Below are 17,244 nucleotides of genomic sequence, written 5' to 3' on the forward strand. Positions count from 1 at the left end.
ACTCCCCATCCAACCTGACAGAGGTTGAGAGGAATGGGAGAAAATCCATTATTTTTATATGTATGTGTTTGTCCAACTCTTCTCAATCTCTCACTGTACACAGTATATACACTAGTTAATTTATTTATATTGCTAACGTTATTCGGTACTCGTATTAAAGGTCTGGGTTGTATTCATTAGGGAGCGCAATGGAAAACCCATGAACATTTTGCAACTGAAAATGTGCATGTTTCTTATTGGTCCAGATAATCCCTCCCAGTTTCAGTGTTCCTCTGTTTGGTGCATAATAAACACAATGCTCTTGTATGTGGGTGTGTCAGGACCCCATGGTGGAGAAGAGTCTGGTGTGTCTGAAGGCAGCAGTGTCTGACCAGCTGGACAACACCTACACCATGGCCCTGCTGTCCTACACCTTCACCCTGGCCCAAAACCAGGACATGAGGGCCAAGCTCATCACCCACCTGGACAAGATAGCTGCTACCTCAGGTATGTCTTGTCTCTTAGTGAAAATGTCTCTCTACCGTTCTGTCTGACTGCTGGGAAACTGACAATTACCACAGGTGGCAATCGTCACTGGGAGAGAGCAGAGGCTTCTGGGTCGAAGACGGACTCTCTGGAGGTGGAGATGACATCCTATGTGCTGCTGGCGCTGCTTTCCGGTCCCACCATGCCAGGCTTTGGGCTGGACTACTCCACTGGCATCGTCCGCTGGCTAGCCCAGCAGCAGAACCCCTACGGAGGCTTTGCCTCAACACAGGTACTTTATTGGTCTGGTAGACATTCATTCACTCTAGCAACTCATCTGCCAATCGCTCCTACTGTTAGTACATGGATCACACCAAATCCTTATTTGTTATATGAAATGTAGTAAATTGGACATTGTACTAAAGCCTTACAATCATTTCATAACACATGGATTTCCTTGACTTGTTGTGCTTCATTTTATTGATTCTCTCCATCATACCCAAGCTATAGTGGATCAGGATTTGTTTTAGCAACAGTACTTCTCTCTTCCCCCGTCACCAGGACACAGTGGTAGCACTGCAGGCCCTGGCCAAGTACGGTGCTGCCACCTTCAGTCCAGAGGGCGCCAGTACAGTCAGTGTGAGCTCGGCCGGAGGCCTGAAGATGGAGTTTACTGTGAATCAGAACAACAGGCTGCTCTATCAGGAGAAGCAGCTGGGGGAGGTTCCTGGGGACTATAACATCAAGGCACAGGGCAAGAGCTGCGTCTTTGTGCAGGTCAGGCTCCAGTCGTTTTTCCCTTTGCTGCCTCTCAGTACTACATGTACTGAGTATCTGGTTTGTGTTCAGTAGAGCACACTGTTGCACAAAACTAACGTTTCAACCCTAGAATTTCAGCATTAATGGAAATGCATGTGTGCTATTGTACATTGAAATGTGTATGTTTTGATTTCATGCATCTCAATAGTATCGTCTGTCTTTTCAGATCGCCATGCACTACAATATTCCCCCTCCTCCTGACTTCTCTGCTTTCAACATCTCAACACAGACGCTTGGGAAATGTAACGGCACCAAGAAATCTCTGATAGTGTCTGTGGATGTCAGGTACAGTGGTATTCCTTTTACCCTTGAAATAGCAGCTGAAAACAATGACTGAACCACCAGTGTGTAGATGCATCTTTAAAGCTGCACTATAACTTTTTGGGCGACCTGACCAAATTCACATAGAAATATCAGTTATAGATCTGTCATCCTCATTGACAGCAAGTGTTAGATCTATTTTTATGCTTCCCATTAAGTATAGTTTTTGCGGCTTTTACTTTCGGTTTTGAACAGCAGAAAATAAAAGATTTCCAAGCGGTTTTGATGAGTTTCTTGTTTTGTCACAAACTTAAATTAAGCTAACTAGTAGAATTTTAGCAATCAGGAAATGGCGGAGCGACTTCTGCGTAGTTGCACCTTTTTAAGATAATATCCATCCTTCATCTGACTGTGACTGACAGGTACAATGGTCGGCGAGAGGAGACCAACATGGTGATCATCAATGTCAAGCTTCTCTCCGGCTTTGTCCTGGACAAGTCCTCCCTCAGGCCTGTGAGTCAATAAGAGAACCTCAGTTTAATCAGGGCCAGGAGTTTTACCAGTTTGGGGAACACTCCTGACACTAAGTATAATCCCCTTGAGGATTAATGTATAAAATGATAATGGCATCTGTTCTAATGGTAAGTATTATCGTTTTGTCAATGCCAGTAGTTGTCCTTTGAACGTATCAGTTGTACTGTCTATGACACTATCTTATCCTGTGTTCTGTTCTTCCAGTTGAAAAATGACCCCACTGTCAAACGAGTTGACCTGGAGGAAGGACATGTCGTCATTTACCTAGATGGGGTAGGAACATGAATAATGAATGTTGCATCTAAACGGGGCTGTCTTTATCAGTTACAGAACCTAGTTGGATGTGGTCTCATTTCCATCTACACACTGGATTTAACTTGAACAGTAACATCAAAGTAAGACTGTAGTGGCTGTTTTATACAGTAACACTATGTGAATCTATAACATTGAACTGCAATGTCAACTGTATTATTCCTTTTTTCTTCCAGCTCAAGCAGAAGGAAACGAAGACGTACAGCCTGGCCATAGAGGAGGATGTGCCTGTGAGGAATCTGAAACCAGCTGTGGTGAAAGTGTATGACTACTACCAGACAAGTAAGAATTCCATCTAACACAGACAGCAAAAATGTCATCTCATGCACAGAAAGCCTTGTCTGTTAATGAAAAAGTTAATTCCGCCTACTTTTACTGCCTTTAAATGAAAAAAATACATGGCTCATATGGCTGACTTGCTTAAACAAATGTGGTTTCTACTGACATTTGAGATGTAGAAACTATGGCATAAGGGGACGACGAGCGGATAAGAGGCAATACGTAATTTCGATTAAGACATTAATGAGCGAGCTAGGACGGACGTAGTCAATATAACTATTTGTTCAGCACTTTTGAAATGTACAGCGGCATAATTCAGACATGGGCGTTCTGACAGTATTCTCCCTGTACACCAAGTCAGAACCGTAGGATAAGTAAAAGGGGCATATAAGCAGACAATGAAAGCTCTTACAATTTTCAATGATTACATTTCTCTAAACAGCCTATAGGCTACATGTTCACCACCAAGTCAGAACATTAGCCTGAATTATGAGGGGGAAAGGGACCAAATTATTAGGGTGAGGCACATGGGCTTACTACAAAACAGCTTACTACAAAACATACACTTAGTATGACTTTCTTAGCGACAGTATATGTATCTCCCTGGCATATTACATCATTTATGCAGCAGCATACAATACATCTTTAGACTTACCTTGTTGTGCTGTGCTCACTTGAGCAGGAAGGTGGTGCAGCGGGCCATCGTGGGGAAATGTTGTCATCAAACTTTGTCATCAAAGTCTGGCATTCTATGGATTTCAAATCACATTTTATTTTTCACATGCGCCGAATACAACAGGTGTAGACCTTACAGCTGAAAACGGTTGTTCTGATTAAGGAAGCAATAAAACTGTCCTTCTTTAGACTAGTTGAGTATCTGGAGCATCAGCAGTTGTGGGTTCGATTACAGGCTCAAAATGGCCAGAAACAAATGCCTTTCTTCTGAAACTCGTCAGTCTATTCTTGTTCTGAGAAATGAGGGCTATTCCATGTGAGAAATTGCCAAGAAACTGAAGATCTCATACAACGCTGTGTACTACTCCCTTCACAGAACAGCACAAATTGGCTTTAACCAGAATAGAAAGGGGAGTGGGAGGCCCCGATGCACAACTGAGCACAAGGACAAGTACATTAGAGTCTCTAGTTTGAGAAACAGACGCCTCACAAGTCCTCAACTGGCAACTTCATTAAATAGTAGCCTCAAAACACCAGTATCAAATGTCAACAGTGAAGAGGCAACTCTGGGATGCTGACCTAGGCAGAGTTGCAAAGAAAAAGCCATATCTCAGACTGGCCAATAAAAATAAAAGATTAAGATGGGCAAAAGAACACACAAAAAAATGTTTTACCCCCTTTTGCTCCCCAATTTCATGATATCCAATTGCAATCTTTTCTCATCGCTGCAACTTCCCAACGGGATCGGGAGAGGTGAAAGTCAAGTCGAGTCGTATATCCGAAACATGACCCCCCCCCCCTTTGAGGATCTGAAGACCAATGCCAAATCTTTTCAGTCTCCTGAGGGGGAATATACGATGTCATGCCCTCTTCATGTCTTGGTGTGTTTGGACCATGATAGTTTGTTGGTGATGTGGACACCAAGGAACTTCACGCTCTCAACCTGCTCCACTACAGCCCCGTCGATGACAATGGGGGCGTGCTCGGCCCTCCTTTTCCTGTAGTCCACGATCATCTCCTTTGTCTTGACCATGTTGAGGAAGAGGTTGTCCTGGCACCACAGTGCCAGGTCTCTGACCTCCTCTCTATAAGCCTACCACTGTTGTGTCACCAGCAAACTTAATGTTGGACTTGTGCTTGGCCACGCAGTCATGGGTGAACAGGGAGTACAGGACGGGACTAAGCACACACACCTGAGGGGCCCCCGTGTTGAGGATCAGCGTGGCAGATGTTACTACCTACCCTGACTACCTGGGGGCGGCTCATCTGGAAGTCCAGGATCCAGTTGCAGAGGAAGGTGTTTAGTCCCAGGGTCCTTAGCTTAGTGATGAGCTTTGAGGACACTATGGTGTTGAATGCTGAACTGTAGCCAATGAATAGTATTCTCACGTAGGTGTTCCTTTTGTCCAGGTAGGCAGAGTGCATTAGAGATTGTGGCGTTATGCAAATTGAAGTGGGTCTAGGGTTTCTGGGATGTTGATATGAGCCATGACCAGCCTTTCAAAGCACTTCTTGGCTACGGACGTGAGTGGTACGGATCGGTAGTCATTTAGGAAGGTTACCTTGGTGTTCCTTGGCACAGGGACTATGGTGGTCTGCTTGAAAAATGTTGTTATTACAGACTTGGTCAGGGACAGGTTGAACATGTCAGTGAAGACACTTGCAAGTTGGTCAGCGCATGCTAGGAGTACACATTCTGGTAATCCGTCTGGCCCTGCAGCCTTGTGAATGTGGACCTGTTTCAAGGTCTTACTCACATCGGGACGACTGGGATTACGCTCTCCGTAGCCGAACAGCTGGTGCTCTCATGCATGCTTCTTTGTTGCTTGCCTCGAAGCGCGCATTGAAGTCATTTAGCTCGTCTGTAGGCTCGTGCCACTGGGCAGCTCACGCCTGGGCTTCCCTTTGTAGTCTGTAATAATTTGCATGCCCATCCACATCGGATGAGCGTCGGAGCCGGTGTAGTAGATTCAATCTCAGTCCTATATTGATGCGTTGCGTGTTTGATGGTTTGTCGGAGGATTTCTTATAAGTGTCCAGGTTGGAAACTCTACCCTTTAGCTCAGTGCGGATGTTCCCTGTGATCCATGGCTTCTGGTTGGGGTGTGTACGTACGGTCACTGTGGGGACGACGTCATCGATGCACTTATTGATGAAGGGCTTTCAAGACAACTGGGGGAAAAACAAAAAAAAGGTCCCATCATGATGTCGGTGATCTTCAGGAAACTGAAGAGCTCTAGAAAGAGGCCTGAGTTACAACCTGGAATTACAACCTGGAATTCTGAGTTGGATGACCGTTCAAAATGTATTTTCCCAGTCTGAGCTTGTTTTTTTTCTTCAGAGTTCCCAGTTGTCTTGAGCGCGGCAGAAGTGATGCTCGATTGAAAGCATGGCCAATGTTGAACGGCCAATGTTGACCCTTAAATCCAGACTTGGACCACACACCCACTCCACTGAATAGCAGACTAGTGATTGCTTTGCAAAGCTTGCAGTTAGACACTGATTCCTTCCAAACCACTTATTGTTGAATTTGCGATTTTCCAACTTGTGTAATATTTATGGCCGATGGGCACCAGTGTTTTATCTATCATTTCTCTTCATAATTTCTCTTCATATGACAATGATGGAAAAGGATTTGCCAGTAGATTGTTGACTTGATTCGTGATGATGACTGCTAGCTTGCTAGCTAAGATTCTGAATGTACGATGTTGACATGATCAGTCCAATTAAAGCTACGGTAGATATAACGTGATTTGACGTCATTTTGTCTCTGTCCAATGACCTTGAGCCTTCTTGGATAGGCACTTCTAATGCAACTCTATTGCAGCATCCAAGGGGCTTGAATTTTCGAGCTCTACCCGTACATTTTGCAGTGACATAGTGTCCCCATGAGTGACAGAACACAGCCAATCACGGCGTAATTGGAGAACATTACCAACCCCTACACTCTGTATTTTCCACTGGCTGCCCCACCACCACAGAAAGCACTGAGCTAGTCTGAAACACCTGCATTACTCAAGAAAGAAAAAAAGAGACCATGTTTGTATACCTCATTGATTATAAAAAATGTACATTGTTTTCAAACTGATATGTGACATGTATTAATGGCAAAACACGCACACAAAAAACAGGTGGGGTCTGTATGGGATCAATATCATGCCAAATGTATTCACAAATATAAATCACTTTCCACAAATGTAAATTGCTATCCACAAATGCAATTCACTATCCACAAACAAACACCTTTTGATTTGTATTTGTAAATCGATATATTGCATAATTTTTTTTATAACTGCAGATATGCAGTTCATTTCCAAGGGCCTTAAGTAAAATGACTGCCATAAAGATTTGCACATAGGAGACATATGCGTAAACATGACAGATATGGCAAACCTGCAACTCCATATTTGGAAGCACTTAGGTCACCTGACTTTTGGCAGGGATTTGACGACAAGAAAAAGACAAAGTTCAAACGTGTAGAAAAACGTTTCTACCCATAGAAAGCGATTTCTATAAATCGCTGGCAGTCTCGTTCGGCCATGTTGATGCCTGCCTTTCAAGGCTGCAGAAATTATACTATGGTAACCATAATATGTTAACCATATGTGTAATCACAGAATGTCCAAAGTAAATAATCGAAACCCTAGATTACTCTATATTTGCAACGCTATTACAGTGTACACCCGTTCATCACCCAAATAGTTGAATTAACTGGCCAGTGTGATAGCACCACTAAATGTGAAGGATATGTCATACATTGTAAGTGATTATAATCCATTCGCTGTCTCATGTTGCACAGACGATGAGCATTAAGGAGACATAGGTATTCCTGAAGCCTCTAAATGTTTCAAAGGGGAGGTGTAGGATATGGGATCAGACTTTGTAACAGTATTGCTTCCGTCCCTCTTCTCGCCCCAACTTGGTTTGAACCAGGGACCCTCTGCACACATCGGCAACAGTCACCCTCGAAGCATCGTTACCTATCGCTCCACAAAAGCCGCAGCCCTTGCAGAGCAAGGGAAACAACTTCAAGGTCTCAGAGCGAGTGACGTCTCCGATTGAAACGCTATTAGTGTGCACCGCTAACTAGCTAGCCATTTCACACCGGTTACACTCGCCTCCTTTTCCACAGCAACCAGTGATCCGAGTCAACAGCATCAATGGGATCAACTTTTTTTTCTATGACTACAAATTGCTTTCTATGCCTGAACTTTTTGTCTTCACGGCAGTCATTTTACTTAAGACCCTTGGAAATGATCTGCAGTTCTAAAAAAATTCTAATGCAATATATTGATTTACAAATCAAAAGGTGTTTGTTTGTGGATAGTGAATTGCATTTGTGGAAAGTGAATTGCATTTGCGGATAGCGATTTACATTTGTGGAAAGGTGATTTACGTTTGTGAATACATTTGACATGATATTGATCTCATAGGTCTGTCCCACCTTCCCTGAACCTCCACTGCCCATAGGGTATATTAGTCCTACATATATTAGTCCTTTTGAAAGAAAGTGTCAAAATCATTTTAATAGAAGATCACCATGAATTGAGTTTGGATGTTGCTTTTTTTGTCTATTAATGAAAGACTACCCGTTTCTATTAACCAGTTTCCAAACCACCCCTTTCTCTCTGAAATATTTATACTAAACAAAAATATAAATGGCTGAGCCTGGCTCCCCAGTGGGTGGGCCTGGCTGCCAATTGGGTGGGCCTATGCCCTCCAAGCCCCACCCATGGTTGCACCCCTGCCCAGTCATGTGAAATCCATAGATTAGGGCCTAATTAATTTATTTGAATTGACTGATTTCCGTATATGAACTGTAACTCAGTCAAATCTTTGAAATTGTTGCATCTTGTATTTATATATTTGCTCAGTGTTTGGTGGCACCTGTCTGGGATACAGTACCAGTCAAAGGTTTGGACACACCTACTCATTCAAGGGTTTTTTCTTTATTTTTACTATTTTCTTCAGTGTAGAATAATAGTGAAGACATTACAACTATGAAATAACACACATGGAGTCATAGTAGTAACCAAAAAAGTGTTAACCTGTTGGGGATAGGGGGCAGTATTTGCACGGCCGGATAAAAAACGTACCCGATTTAATCTGGTTACTACTCCTGCCCAGTAACTAGAATATGCATATAATTGTTTGATTTGGATAGAAAACACCCTTAAGTTTCTAAAACTGTTTGAATGGTGTCTGTGACTATAACAGAACTCATTTGGCAGGCCAAAACCTGAGAAGATTCCAAACAGGAAGCGCTCTCTCTGACTATTTCTTGGCCTTCTTGATCATCTCTAACCAAAACAGGGGATCTCTGGCATAACGTGACATTTTCTAACACTCCCATAGGCTCTCAGAAGGCGCCAGAACGATGAATGGTGACTTTGCAGGCCATGGCTGAAAAACATTAGCGCATTTGGATAGTGGTCGATCTGAGGACAATGAGACTGGAGGCGCGTGCACGAGCCGACACCATGTTTACTTATTCTCTCTTTGAACGAAAACAACGACTCCCGGTCGGAATATTATCGCTTTTTTACAAGAAAAATCGCATAAAAATTGATTTTAAACAGCGTTTGACATGCTTCGAAGTACGGTAATGGAATATTTTGAAAAGTTTTGTCACGAAACGTGTGGGGCGCGTCACCCTTCTTTACCCTTCGGATAGTGTCTTGAACGCACGAACAAAACGCCGCTATTTGGATATAACTATGGATTATTTGGAACCAAACCAACATTTGTTATTGAAGTAGAAGCCCTGGGAGTGCATTCTGACGAAGAACAGCAAAGGTAATCCAATTTTTCTTATAGTAAATCTGACTTTGGTGAGGGCTAAACTTGGTGGGTGTCTAAATAGCTAGCCCGTGATGGTGAGCAATCTACTCAGAATATTGCCAAATGTGCTTTCACTGAAAAGCTATTTTAAAATCGGACATAGCGATTTGCATAAAGGAGTTCTGTATCTACAATTCTTAAAATAATTGTTATGTTTTTTGTGAACGTTTATCGTGAGTAATTTAGTAAATTCACCGGAAGTGTTCGGTGGGAATGCTAGTCACATGCTAGTCACATGCTAGTCACATGCTAGTCACATGCTAATGTAAAAAGCTGGGTTTTGATATAAATATGAACTTGATTGAACAAAACATGCATGTATTGTATAACATAATGTCCCAGGACTGTCATCTGATGATCATCAAAGGTTAGTGCTGCATTTAGCTGTGGTTTTGGTTTTTGTGACATTATATGCTAGCTTGAAAAATGGGTGTCTGATTATTTCTGGCTGCGTACCCTGCTGACATAATCTAATGTTTTGCTTTCGTTGTAAAGCCTTTTTGAAATCGGACAGTGTGGTTAGATTAACGAGTGTCTTGTCTTTAAAATGGTGTAAAATAGTCATATGTTTGAGAAATTGAAGTAATAGCATTTCTAAGGTATTTGAATATCGCGCCACGGGATTACACTGGCTGTTGAGTAGGTGGGACGCTTGCGTATAGAGGTTAAACAAATCAAAATATATTTTAGATTCTTCAAAGTATCCACCCTTTGCCTTGATGACAGCTTTGCACAGTCTTGGTATTCTCTCAACCAGCTTCACCTGGAATGCTTTTCCAACAGTCTTGAAGGAGTTCCCACATATGCTGAGCACATGTTGGCTGCTTTTCTTTCACTCTGCGGTCCAACTCATCCCAAACCATTTTAATTGGGTTGAGGTTGGGTGATTGTGGAGGCCAGGTCATCTGATGCAGCACTCCATCACTCTCCTTCTTGGTCAAATAGCCCTTACGCAGCCTAGAGGTGTGTTGGGTCATTCATGTTGAAAAACAAATGATAGTCCCACTAAGCACAAACTAGATGGGATGGCGTATCGCTGCAGAATGCTGTGGTAGCCATGCTGGTTAAGTGTGCCTTGAATTCTAAATAAATCACCAACAGTGTCACCAGCAAAGCACCCCCACACCATCATATCTCTTCCTCCATGCTTCACAGTGAGAACCACACATGCGGAGATCATCAGTTCACCTATTCTGCATCTCACAAAGACACAGCGGTTGGAACCAAAAATCAAATTTGGACTCTTCAGACCAAAGGACAGATTTCCACCAATCTAATGGCCATTGCTTGTGTTTCTTGGCCCAAGCAAGTATCTTCTTATTGGTGTCCTTTAGGAGTGGTTTATTTGCAGCAATTTGACTATGAAGGCCTGACTCAAGCAGTCTCCTCTGAACAGTTGATGTTGAGATGTGTCTGTTACTTGAACTCTGAAGCATTTATTTGGGCTGAAATCTGAGGCTGGTAACTCTAATAAACGTATCCTCTGCAGCAGAGGTAACTCTGGGTCTTCCTTTCCTGTGGCGGTCCTCATGGGAGCCAGTTTCATCATTTTGCGACTGCACTTGAAGAAACTTTGGAAGTTCTTTAAATTTTCCACATTGACTGATCTTCATGTCTTAAAGTAATGATGTACTGTCGTTTCTCTTTGTTTATTTGAGCTGTTCTTGACATAATATGGACATAGCCGTATTTGGTAAAAGACCATCTTCTGTATACCAATCCTACCTTGTCACAACACAACTAATTTGCTCAAATGCATTAAGAAGGAAAGAAATTCCCCCCCAAAAAAATTTAACAAGGCACATCTATTAATTGAAATGCATTCCAGGTGACTATCTCATGAAGCTGGTTGAGAGAATGCCAGGCATGTGCAAAGCTGTCATCAAGACAAAGGGTGGCTACTTTGAGGAATCTCAAATATAACATTTTGTTTAACACTTCGTTTTGTTTACTAAATGATTCCATATGTGTTATTTCATAGTTTTGATGTCTTCACAATGTAAAAAATAAAGAAACCCTTGAATGAGTAGGTGTGCCCAAACTTTTGACTGGTACTGTCCATAACTAGTTCCCTGAAGAAGGAAACGAGACATCACCAGTATGGGCCCATTGGTTCACCCCTGCAGTGGGAGTTTAATGATGTTGACTGACAGGGAAGTAGTTATCATTAGAATGGAACTGACCTCTACATTCTCCTCTTTTCTGTTCTCAGGTGATGAAGCTGTGAGTGAATACAGCTCCCCGTGTGCAGAGAGTAAGTACATAACAACCTTTCTATAACCAAACCTACATTTCTCATACTCATGCTTAAATGACAGGAATGAAGATGCAGGGCCGGCCCTAGCGTTTTGAGTGCCCTAAGTGAGATTTGCACCTCCCAGGAAAAACATTTAGTGGCCCCCCGCTTGACGGCGGAGACAAATCTTTTTGTTGTAAAGCTAATTTTCTGCAATTCTATACATTTGTCATGGGGAGTAAAGAAAATGTTACATTTCTAAAGCAAGCTTTCGGCAATTCTACAGATTTTGCCATGGTTCGGAGAGAAATTTAGCAACTTTATAACAAATTCCATGTAATTCTACAAATGTTGCCATGGGGCAGAGAGGATACAATTTGTAGTTTTACAGTTCATTTCCTACAATTCTTCCCATTTTGTCATGGGGTTGAGAGAAGTTTTATGTTTTTAACGCTAATGTCCTGCAATTGTACACATTTTGTCAAGACTTATGCCATGTTAATGATATGAGAGTGACTAACAAAATCAGCGTGGCGGCAGGCTAAGGGGCCTCCTTAACCACAGGCTAAGGGGCCTCCCGAGTGGCGCAGTGGTGTAAGGCACTGCATCACAGTGCTTGAGGCGTCACTACAGATCGGGGTTCAATCCCGTGACCGGGAGGCCCATGAAGCGGCGCACAATTGGCCTAGCGTCATCCGAGTTAGGGGAGGGTTTGGCCGGCCGGGATTTCCTTGTCCAGTCGCGCTCACGTGACTCCTTGTGGTGGGCCGGGCACCTGCAAGCTGACCTCGGGCACCTGCAAGCTGACCTCGGGCACCTGCAAGCTGACCTCGGGCACCTGCAAGCTGACCTCGGTCGCCAGCTGGATGGTGTTTCCTCTGACACATTGGTGCGGCTGGCTTCCGGGTTAAGCGAGCAGTGTGGCTTGGCAGGGTTGTGTTTCGGAGGACGCATGGCTCTTGACCTTCGCCTCTCCCGAGTCTGGAGGGGAGTTGCAGCGATGGGTCAAGACTGTAACTACCAATTGGATATCATGAAATTGGGGAGAAAAACTTGTAAACGTACTACAAAAAAATAAATAAAAGGATAGTTAGGCCAGTAACTAAAAGGTTGCTGGTTCGAGTCCCTGAGCCGACTAGGTGAAAAATCTGTTGGTGCCCTTGATCGAGGCACTTAACCCTAAAATGTATATTCTACAATTATAACACACAACACATGGGAAACTGAAAAAAAAACATTAAAAAAATATTTTAAAAAATGTGTGAAAAACCCAGCAGCGTTGCGGTTCTTGACACACACCGGTGCGCCTGGCACCCATTACCATACCCCGTTCCAAGGCACTTACATTTTTTTGTCTTGTCCATTAACCTTCTGAATGGCACACATACACAATCCATGTCTCAAGCCTTAAAAATACATTTTTTACCTGTCTCCCCTTCATTTGAAGTGGATTTAACAAGTGACATCAATAAGGGATCATAGCTTTCACCTGGTCAGTCTGTCATGGAAAGAGCAGGTGTTCTTAATGTTTTATATACTCAGTATATATTAATATTATTTGGTCGGGGGCCGGCCCTGTGAAGATTTATATGTTCATTGTTTTATATGGAGTAAAATCCTAGGCCAAGCAGGGAATGTTCTATTGATGATTGACATTTTCACAGGTGACGAAGTAAATGAAGTGTGACAGACACTGGACCTGGACCCGACCAAGTGCTTTCATGTGTAGGAAGTCATGTTTTTTTTTAGTTTTTTTTTTAGGCAGAGCTCATAGAACCTCTCCATTTATTTGGTTTGATGCTTGTAGTTCCTGGTAACACATTGACCAACTCGTGATCTGTTTTTAATATTGTAAGTAAAAAAACAACATTTTAATAGATGGGCCATAGGATTTGACCTTTTTAACTCCTTTTTTAATTTTGTTAATTTGATTTGTGCTAACATGTCACAACCTGCTGTTGTAACCCTAAACCTGCTATTAAAGATATGTGAGATCGTTATTTCAAAAGTTACATTTCAGTGTTTCTACTGCAACGATGAAAATGCATACGACTGCATCTACTAAAAATTACATGTTTTAATGAAACTATGGCCATGTTGCTATGGATTCAAACCACAGAAGACTCAACATTTATTATTTTTAATAGATCTGACAAAATCGATATAATCCATACATTAAACACTCATGTTTACATGTTCAAAATCACAGCATAGCTTCTCTAAAACGATCTTCAGTTGGTGATTTATAAATGTTGTTTTGATTGTGTAGCCTGTCTGAATCCTTTGCAATGATGATGTCAAGGTTCCAGATCATTTGATGTTCTATTAAAGCTGAAATGTACCCTGAATCCGAAAGTGCATAGGATGTAGTGAGGGCTGGAACTTGATTTGAAATTCAAGGGAGGTTACTGTTCACATGCACTTGTGTATTGCTGTTAACAGTATGAGAATTCAACAACAAAGATTTGTAGATCAGCACGGTTCTGCTCAGTTAACAGACTAGGATTATTATGACATCTCAAGGCACAGTGATTTATTACATATCCAGTACTGTTGTCTGTGGTCTCATTATGTAGTCTCTACACTCTTAGAAAAAAGGGTTCTTCGGCTGTCCCCACAGGAGAACCCTTTCGGGTTCCATGTAGAACCATAGGTGAAAAGGGTTCTACCTAGAACCCAAAAGGGTTCTCCTATGGGCATTCAGCATAATTGCTGGAACTGTCCAAGAAAGGAGAATGTGCCTAGCAAATACCAGAGCCAGCACGGTACAGCACCCCCCTTGGCTCTCTCCAATGACCATGCTCCTCAGCCGCGGCAGTCAAGGCACAGCCAGCTCAACCGGGGGCGGTAAGCCACGGAAAGAACGTGCTTCAATAGCGTACTGCGTTGCCATTCTAGACCAGGGTTTCCCAATCTCGATCCTCGGGACCCCAAGGGGTGCACGTTTTGGTTTTTGCCCTAGCACTACACTGCTGATTCAAATAATCAACTAATCATCAAGCTTTGTAGTGCTAGGGAAAAACCCAAAAAGTGCACCACTTGGGGTCCCGAGGACCGAGTTTGGGAAATGCTGTTTTAGAAAGACACAGAGTAAGCTGCATATGGAGGTTCTAGCTAAGGATTGGTGGAGTTCTGTTTAGCACTATGACTACATGACTATTGGGTTGTTTGGGTAAACTCTCCATTGTGATTCATGCAAATGTGGTTGTAGTATGAAAAGTAATTAGTACTATCAAAGGTTTTTCCATGCAACCTGGAGAAAGTCAGCCTATAGGTTTTAAAGTTGTTTTGGTCTCGGTAGCTGTACAAAAATGTTGCGCTAGAGGTTCCAGCGGAAGGTGAATAATAATGACTGGAAAAGTACAGGTAACTGCTGAAATAATGAAACACTTGAGTAAGTGAGGGATATTCTGTGCTATCTGGAGCTTCCGCTTAAGCCTAGATAAGCCCCCAAACCAGGAAGTACTAGCGTCATCAAAATGGCATTGAATGAGGGCAGTGGCAAGCACTTTCATGGAGTCCTTATCAAGCAGCTTGTACTTTCTAGCCAAAAACGTAGTCCTGGCATTAACCTTCCCTTGTACTTTAGTGCCCCTGCTCACACCTCCCAAGCTTCCATCAAGGAAGCATCCCAGGTAGCTAACAGGTTTTAGTTGTCAGCACCTCACCCCCTAACTCCACTCTGATTTCAGAAGAGCTACTCAATTTAGGTCTGGCTCCAAAAGAATTGCCTCAGTTTTACCTAAGTGCAGAGATAGCTTATTATCACCAAGTCATTTGCTAGTAAGCTCTGTGATCAGTATGCTCTCCAACATAGTTTTACTTTTGTGAGACACGAGAAGTGTAGAGTCATTCGCATAAAGGAAAAGACGGCAAGAACATGCATCTTTCATATCGTTAATATACAGTAAAAAACAGTAGTGGCCCAAGCATGCGGACGCCACAACTCATTGGTTTTGCCTGAGACAGTGAACCATTAACCTTTACTACTTGCTCACTACCTGATAAATAGGTCTTTACCCAGCCTAGAGGGATACTTCTTAACCCCAGTGCCTCCGGTTTGGAGATTAGGAGACAGTGGTTATCTGTATCAAAGGCCTTTTGTAGGTCAAGCAGTACCATTCCACAGAGATTTCCCGCAATCTCTTTCCTGATGAGGTCAGTGAATTAAAGTAGACACAGTGGTGGAAAAGTACTCAATTGTCATACTTGAGTAAAAGTAAAGATACCTTATTAGAAAATGACTAAAGGGAAAGTCACCAACTAAAATGCTACTTGAGTAAAAGCCTAAAAGTATTTGGTGTTAAATGTACTTAAGTTCAAAATGGTGTAAAAAGTACTCAATCATCAAACTTGAGTAAAAGTTATACATTAAATTCCTTATATTAAGCAGTGGTGGATGTCCTTAAGTATCTGGCACCAAAAGTAAAAGTATGAAACATAGGAGCTGTAAATCCAAAAAGCAAAACAGCCAGCCCTTTTATTTGGTTTGAGCTTTTCTGAAAGATAGTCTTACAGATGCAAGAATAGCTCAGATAAAAAAAGAAGTGGATTCTCAAATAGGCAGCACTTCAAAATACATCTCTTACAGACAAAATAGAATTCTGCCTTAATAATGAAGGAATATAGCCAATACATGTAAGCACTTACAATCACAGACACTTTGCTTTTAGAAAAAAATAGAATCCTATACTTAAAAAAATAAACAATTCTGTACATGTATAGAACTGCACACAACCTCACTGTAGGAATATGAGGACATCACCACTGATGGAATTGTATTAGAAATCAGTGTGTTATATCATGCCTTTGTAACAAGGACACCTATAAATCAAAGTTAATTTGTTACGTGCACCGAATACAACAGGTGTAGACCTTACAGTGAAATGCTTACTTACAGGCTCTAACCAGCAGTGCAAAAAAAGTATTAGGTGAACAATAGGTAAGTAAAGAAATAAAAACAACAGTAAAAATAACAGTAGCGAGGCTATATACAGTAGCGAGGCTACATACAGGCACCGTTTAGTCAGGCTGATTGAGGTAGTATGTACATATAGATATGGTTAAAGTGACTATGCATATATGATGAACAGAGAGTAGCAGTAGCGTAAAAGAGGGGTTGGCGGAGGTGGGTGGCAGGACACAATGCAGATAGCCCGGTTAGCCAATGTGTGGGGGCACTGGTTGGACGGGCCAATTGAGGTAGTATGTACATTAATGTATAGTTAAAGTGACTATGCATATATGATAAACAGAGAGTAGCAGCAGTGTAAAAGGGGCTGGGGGGGCACACAATGCAAATAGTCCGGGTAGCCATTTGATTACCTGTTCAGGAGTCTTATGGCTTGGGGGTGAAACTTGTGAATTTTAAACATACATTTAAAAACCGCATAAGGCAGCCCTGTCCTTGGGCTTGCTAGCGTTAAGCTGTCATTACTTGAAGTTGAAGAATTTACGGTTCATCTTTAGGAAAAGCTGGTTTTCAAAGTTTCTGGAATCCAGCCTTGCTCTCCTGGGGCTGAAAACAAGTCCTGCAATGCTGAACAGCCTTTCACAGGCAGCTGATGTAGGTAAGGGTGTGTTTAACCTCAGAGACAGCTTACAGACTGCCGGAAAGGACTTGAGCAACTCCATATTATCAGCTGAACAGGCCAGGTGTCCGTTTATCTGTTTGGAGCTTTCTTGTGTTTGAGACGTTTTCATGGCAGAGAAGAAGTCCTCCTCATCTGATGAACTGATACCATTACCTAGCTGCAGCAAGGGTTCTTCCAGGTGGTCCTTGATGTATTCCATTCCTGAAATACAAAGAAGATGGCAATAGA

The 17,244-nt window shown here is 42.3% G+C and overlaps 1 protein-coding gene across 1 annotated transcript in view; it reads left to right on the forward strand.

Moving 5' to 3' along the window:
• Positions 1-13,770, forward strand: part of LOC115206172 (alpha-2-macroglobulin) — a 34,921-nt gene extending 21,151 nt beyond the window's left edge. Inside the window, exons 28-36 of the mRNA XM_029772849.1 lie at positions 321-486; positions 561-757; positions 1,027-1,242; positions 1,451-1,569; positions 1,968-2,058; positions 2,284-2,352; positions 2,568-2,673; positions 11,399-11,440; positions 13,087-13,770. Coding sequence (XP_029628709.1) covers positions 321-486; positions 561-757; positions 1,027-1,242; positions 1,451-1,569; positions 1,968-2,058; positions 2,284-2,352; positions 2,568-2,673; positions 11,399-11,440; positions 13,087-13,109 — 1,029 coding nt within the window. The 3' untranslated portion in view covers positions 13,110-13,770. The remainder of the gene's footprint in view (positions 1-320; positions 487-560; positions 758-1,026; positions 1,243-1,450; positions 1,570-1,967; positions 2,059-2,283; positions 2,353-2,567; positions 2,674-11,398; positions 11,441-13,086) is intronic.
• Positions 13,771-17,244: the final 3,474 nt, after the last annotated feature.

This window comes from Salmo trutta, chromosome 13 (genome assembly GCF_901001165.1).
Source record: "Salmo trutta chromosome 13, fSalTru1.1, whole genome shotgun sequence".
Lineage (NCBI taxonomy): Eukaryota > Metazoa > Chordata > Actinopteri > Salmoniformes > Salmonidae > Salmo > Salmo trutta.